The 7,189-nt window shown below is 36.8% G+C and overlaps 1 protein-coding gene across 1 annotated transcript in view; it reads right to left on the reverse strand.

Moving 5' to 3' along the window:
• Nucleotides 1-262: 262 nt before the first annotated feature.
• Gmnc (geminin coiled-coil domain containing) overlaps nt 263-7,189 on the reverse strand; it is an 8,860-nt gene continuing 1,933 nt past the window's right edge. Inside the window, 4 exon segments of the mRNA XM_076911167.1 lie at nt 263-3,619; nt 3,621-3,812; nt 6,137-6,257; nt 7,083-7,167. Coding sequence (XP_076767282.1) covers nt 3,191-3,619; nt 3,621-3,812; nt 6,137-6,257; nt 7,083-7,167 — 827 coding nt within the window. The 3' untranslated portion in view covers nt 263-3,190.

The following is a 7,189-nucleotide window of genomic DNA, read 5'->3' on the forward strand; positions in this document are numbered from 1 at the left end:
TTTCTCTGCTTGGATGAAATACGTGCAAGTTGTGTTTCTCATTTGCAGCTACTTTAATTAAAATATGAACCAGTCACAGGTTATATCTATTAAAGAGTTTTTCCATTGTAAATAATTGTGCTTTTTAAAAACTGATTTGGAAAGGAAAATGTATTTTATGATGTAAAATTTATAGCAGAAATAGGTATAAAAATCTCTTTCTTAGTACATTGTTCCATCCACTAGAAACCATTTCTAAAATAAGAGTCAAAGGGCAATAAAATAATTTTTGTCATTTATTAGTCATAGGTTGATTACAAAGTTGACTTATATAATTAGAAATAGTTCCAATCAAAAATAAATCATAGCATTGTAAATTGTACTGGATATTTGTAGATATTTTTTGTAAGAATTAAAACTAAATGCTTATGTTCATCTAACAAAATAACGATCTAAAACATACTTAAAAACATACTTATGCCATAGATTTTAAGAACTAAACCTATCAGGTTTATTTATAAATAACCCAAAACAAAGTTGATGGGTGTGTGTGTGTGTAGTTAAGGCTTGGGGGGTGGGGGGAGCTAGAGGAATTGTCATCAAAACACACTGTATAAAACTTTCAGATGGTTAATATAATATTATTAATATAATATGATTAAAAATCAACATTAGATTCAAATACTCATGTGAGGTTAGGCTCAAGGCAGTTGTATCCATCATGCATTCAACTGTTTTTAGGCCACATTGTTCAAAAACCTCATTTATTTACTTGGCAAGAGGAAATAATCAGTAACTCTAACTGCCAATGATACTAATCCAGCTATAAACATGTAACAAAATTAGTGCAAATAAAGAAGATTATGGTTACAACCCAGAGGGAGCAATACCTATTGGTGGAAATCATTTATCTTGTAAAATAGTAAGTGAATTGCTGGAGAGATAAGATCAACCCATAAAAGTCAGAACATGTACTCACATAATGATATTTCAAATTTCTTACACATCAACAAAATGATAGTCTATATATACCTCAAATAAATATCAGAAATGTCAAGATATAATTGATAATTGCAAAAATATGTGGTAATTCCTCTGTTACCACCTTTCATATTATAAATCTAAACAAGTTATCAATGGGATGTAATGTCTATACAGCAGGGTGAGACCAGGTTGATTTGAAGTGATCTCAAAAGCTGTGATATGAATGTGGCTGTTCTTTGTTCCCCAACACAATATGCTGAACTTGAGTATTTCTTCATGGCATACATCACACAATACAGTGCTTAAACAATGCAACACAAATACCTTTTAGCTAATTTGGTTTTCTCTTTATTCGACTTTCAAAATAATTGTGTTTTTACTCAATTCCTAGCAGAGTAACATACAATTAATTCTAATGTCCACTTTGTTATTCTAAAATGAGATTGATGTCACCCACCAGGGATGTCGATACTAAAATGTAAAAGGCACTCCTTTGAAAAGAAAGCTTTTAAAAGTTCTATTGCTTCATAAGTTATGAATACACCCCAGCAAATAGCAGAGCATTCGATGATAGTAAACAAAACTGATTAGCCATAGAAATTATAACACAGATTCTTTGCTTTGTGTGATCGAACTAAAACAGAACAAAGAGCAAAAACCAAAAGAACATCTTTCTTACAAAAAATTACAGGCAGTACACATTTCAGACATGCTTTCAGTGAAGTGACAGATTGGGAAGGAATGAGAGAATGAGAAATAGCAATGGACTATGTACAGACAGTCCAGGTGGGAGACCATGATACATGCTTAATTCTGGGAAAAAAAAAAATTGTGTAAAAAGGAAAGAAACGTGGGAACATTTCTTTAATCTAGAAAGAAATGAATTCTTGATGTTAGGATTTGGATTCAAGCTATGCACAGTTTGAAAATTATTAAGTATCTATTGGTAGACGCAAATGACACTTCCACTAGACTACACTAACACATAAAACTGGCTTATGCTAAAGAATATCATGACTAGAGTAGAACTTGTGATGCTACGTAAATATTGCTTATAGTTTTTTTTCCTTGTTTTGATTATATATAAGGTTTATCCTACATAATATCTGCATCACTTATCAAAAACTAAGCGGCAGAATTTTCTGGGATGTTGTTTTGGATTAACGCTGATGGGAGCCACACTCTGCTCAGGATGCTAGTGGTTTTCTAACCTGATGCCTATATTCTAGAATCATGAAAACTGGACCTTCGCACATCAAATAGTTTTCTCAAGGTTACCTTGCACATTGGTATAGATCTTGGGACATATATCACCATACTTTGTCCAAGATGGATACTAAGTATTCTATAAATATTATGATGGAATTGCTGAATGAAGGGTGAACAAGGATAAGACAACATCAAAAGTAAGCAAGACTACAGTTCCAGTGAAATGATTGTCCAGCTCTGTGTAGTCTAGGAAACCTTGCCTTTTTTTTTTTTTTAAATTAAAATCCCTTAAAAAAAATTGTACCATACTGCTCAAAGGAATGTCAGGTGCCAATAGAGATTAATATACCACATGACATGTTAAAGTAGATGTAGTTCTTTCGACTGGTATAATTTGTCATTGGTATTGCTTACCAGTGAGGTTCTCTTTCTCTAAGAGACACTTTGACAGCATCACCATGGGACATTTAATTATTTGCTCTTCCATGGGCAGAATGTTATTCATAATGACACTGTGTTTTCAGTAGTGCCAAAGGGTAGTACCCTCATCTGTGAACATCCACTATTAAGTATGTAAAATAAAATTGGGAGTCATTCTAAAGGCAGTCTTCAGAAACAAAGACAAGCAGAGGAGGAATAGAAACCATGTTTAGACAATTTCACCAAAAATAATATGTTGTTAAACTGGCCATATTTGGAAAAAAAAAGAGTTTTGTCTTAAAATAAACTATACAGGTATTTAGAAAATATATTTCCAGGCCTCAGTCAATGAGAGAAAGCCAACTGCAAGAATGAACATATAACTAGGTCAAATATGAGTAAAGGAAGAGCAGATCCCCACCAGGGTGGTTTATTGACAGCCATACCCTACATGTTTACATGTTTAACCTAAAGCAACACTGGCAGTGGCAAAAGACAGGCAAGAGCTGCTTTGTTCTTGGTGGTGATCAAGTCCATTTGCAAGAGGTCTTTGTAGACAGAGGTCCTGGAAGTACTCTGTGATACAAGAAGGGAGTCACTAGGTCTGCTTAGGGACCCAGGTAAACTTCCAGCCCCCTTCCTCATCTCGAAGCACAAAGGCTTGTCCCTGGTGGAAGGAATGAGTTTTCACATTGCAGTGAGGACTCAAAGATGTAGAAAAGGCCACCTCTGTCTTGTTGGGTGACACATCTGCAGTGTGGTGAGGAAGAGTCTGCCCCCTCACTGGAGGATTAGAAAGCTGAGAAAAACTGCAACAATCTTCCTGGTGGATGGCAGTGGCGTGTGAGGCATGAGTTTTCTGACTTACATAGTCAAGGTGTAGATCTCTGGGGACATTTGCATAGCCAACTGCATGGTGGACAAACTGGGAGAATGTACTGGGAACTGTTCTGGGATGAGAGGCGGTGGTGGCACTGTAGTTAGCTGGTAGAGTGTCATCAATGGTATTGAGGTCTTTCAAACCCAAGGGTTTGAAGAACCCAAGGGTCCACATGGGGCCCAGGTTGTTCCTCACAGTTAGAAAACTCTGTGGAGAGGTTTCTCTTGGCAGTTTTGGACTGGGGAATCTCACCAGGCGGGTGTCTGTGTTCTTTGGGTTTCCTCTTCTCTTTTCTGAGTTTTCCAAACACTTTGGAAAACTCATCTGATGACAACAATTTCTGGAAAAGCAATATTTGAAAATTATACTTCCTTCAGATTTTTACTGTTTGCCCAATTGCTTAGGGAAAAAAAAAAAAAAACCCTAAATGTCTTGTGTGTTTCCACACAAGTAAAACTAATCAATTAGCTACTGTTTGTTGCATAAATATTCTTAATAAGTTGTTACTTTAATTCACATTCTTTACTCAGTTTTTAAAAAATTGAAGGAAGCAGATGACATCTGTAAGGTTTCAACTAAGAGAAGGAAAAGCTGATGTCAACATTAGCTGTTATTATTAAACTTATTTATAAGTAAATAAAATAGAAATATCATTTATAAACCATTGATTACATGTTTTTAATAGCATGCAGATTGTAAGTATCAGGAACTGACTTGGCCTCCCACTGACATCACCCATAGGCAACAGGGACCCATGCATCTGTTGCCATGGCAATTGCATACATTCCCAGAGTCCACTTCCCTCTGTCACCTTCAAGCTTAAATAAGAGGCAGACCCTTCCTGATCTTTGCTCCTTTTTTCTCTTCTTTCTCTCTTCCAATGTCTTCAATGGCCCCCCTGCAATCCCCTCCTCCCCAATAAACCTCTGCCACGTGGAACTGCATTGGCCTGGATGGTCTGTGTTGTCTGTCTGGATGAGAGCTGTGATTCTAACATAACACAGATGCTATTAAAGTCATTAATAAATAAATTAAGACATAGTCTTAGACTAGATTTAAATCTCATTCATCTGAATCTAGACAGAACCTCTTATTTAAACACTGTAAACTACCTCTTACTTTTATTGTTTTAACTTTCAAAACACTCCTATGTAATGTGTTTACATTATTGTAAATTTAGAAACCTGATATCAACAGTTAAAAATAACATCACTTCAATGATTTTATAAAATACTTTTTACAGATTGATAACTGGTATTAGTATTTCATAGTAGCAACTGTAAAATGTGTTTTTCGTCAAAGCTAACTAGATTGCAAAGGAATCAGATTTAGTAACTCTTTGAACTGAAAAAAAAAAGTGGTGCATCAAATTGAAATTAATGTCATAGTTTATCTATAAATAAGATTAAACTGATAAACACAGTAATGAGAGTGAGGGAACACAAAAATGAAATGTGAAATGAAAGGGAATAAACAAAAGCTTGCAGGTGAGCTATTTAACCTTGAGTTAAAGTAGTTCACTTTGAAGTGCAAGAAAAATGGGAAGAAAGAATGCTTGCATAACCTAACCACCAGTGGAGAGAGTCTGGTGTGTGTGTGTGTGTGTGTGTGTGTGTGTTGTGTGTGTGTGTGTGTGTGTGTATAGACCAGAGGTTGAGTTGGGTGTCTTTCTCTATCATTCTCCACCTTCTATTTTCAGGCAGAGTTCCTTCACAGATCTTCCTAGTCTAGCTGCCAATGGGATGCATGTATCTACTGTATTCTACTGAGATTGGCAGATGCTATTGAAGGCTTTAAGGATCCAAACCCAGTTCTTCATGGATGCATGAAAATGCTTTACTTACTTAACTGTCTACAAACCTTAGAGAGCATCCCATCAGGGCTCTAGCCCATCTATTTACAAACTAAGACAACAAAGGCCCTGTACTGGTTTGAATAAGAATTACCCCTACAACTCATGACTCATGAATTTGAATGGTTGGCCTATAGGGAGTGCCACTATTAGGAAGCTGTTGAAGCAGGGATAGCCTTGTTGGAGGAAGTGTGTTACTGTGCAGGTGGGCTTTGAGGTCTCTGATTCTTAAGCTAGGCCTGGAGTGGCATCTCTTCCTGCAGCCTTGAAATGCAGATGTAGAATTCTCAGCTACCTCTCCAGCAGCACATCTGGCTGTGTGCTGCAATATTCCCTGTCATGACAATGGACTAAATCTCTGAACTGCAAGACAGATCGAGTTAAATGTTTTTTCCTAATAAAAGTTGCCATGGCCATGGGTGTCTCTTCATACCAATAAAACCCAAAGACAGGCCCTAAGGAAGAACTTTAGATAACATCTAGCACATTCTTAGAACTACTGATATTTTTTTCCATTGATTTCTACTCCAATATTCCACACTTTAGAAACACCATAGTCATAAATTCCTATGATTAACTTTTGTCCTTAAACAACTTCCTTAGTGACACCTAGCTAAAATCTGAAACCAGAAACTTCTGGGAAATGATATATAAATATCCTGTTGAAGCCATATTGTTTTGTGAAGGATAATGATTCTATTAAGTCCAATCAGGACGCCTTGGCTCAAGTAAACTTCACATCGTGGTGTGTTATGTAGTGATTTCTTCTGTCAACTCACTGCCTTGAACTTGTAAAACAGATAATTACATACCTTGGCCTTCTCTTCTAGACGTTTCACCAAAGTAGAATTTAGGTATTGTCTGAGGTGATTATTCTCTTCGTGTAGCCTAGCAAGTTCTTCCTCCTTCTGTAGTAGAGTATCCTGGAGCTGCAGGAAGCACACAAAGGTGAAGGGTGCTCCCGTGTATTGGTTTTGTAACCTAATAATAATGCACTGCTCCCCAACCTTCTTAAATTTGATTATTCTTGTTTGTTTTATGAACATAGTTTCAAAGAGCCCTAGTTCTCCGAGTCCTAAATTAAATCCACACTCCCTACCACCTGATTGTTCAGTTTTGGCGCACCGCATATTCCATTCATTATAAAGTATTTAAAGAGATCAGATGACTCTTAAAACTGTAACCACAGGGAATCAGGTGGGTATGGAGGAAAGTGAGCCACCGGAACTGGTTTAAACACAGGAAGGATGGTTAGAAGGCTTGACTGGACTCCTTCCTCACACGTTTATGAAATTAAAAACAAGAGATGTGACCTTGCTTGCCCTGGCATCAGACTGGTCTGCCTGTGTGTCCAATAAATAAGACTTCTCCTCATGAAGGGCCACAAACAAAACCTTGAGAAGGGGTGATCTTTGGAAAAGCTCTCAAAGATGAGCTATGTTTATTGTCAAAAACATCACTGTATTTCTTCTTTGCTCTTGGCAAGCAGCCCAAAGAGTAGGGCTGTAGAAATATTCCACAGATAATGAAAAATTGGTGAACTGAGAGGTCAATCATAGGTTTCTTGGAGCCACTGCTTCTGTGAGTTTGTTCATCTCACCGTTTATCTCTTTGGACACACAACACTGAGCTACTGTCATTTTAAAAAGAGAAACAATATAAAACTAAAAATCAACACGAAAAAGGGGAAGACTCAGGAAAGAATGGACTTTATGGAATCAGACAGTCTCAATATTCTTGATACTTATTCCATACCTGCTTATTCTATAGAGCTGAGAAGAGAGCTGAGCCTCTTCCCATGAACACGAGTCCAGAACAGGGAAACTTAAGTCACAGGGTGATTCTGTGTGAGATTAGAAAAAAAA

This window comes from Arvicanthis niloticus, chromosome 12 (assembly GCF_011762505.2).
Source record: "Arvicanthis niloticus isolate mArvNil1 chromosome 12, mArvNil1.pat.X, whole genome shotgun sequence".
NCBI classification, from domain to species: Eukaryota; Metazoa; Chordata; class Mammalia; order Rodentia; family Muridae; genus Arvicanthis; species Arvicanthis niloticus.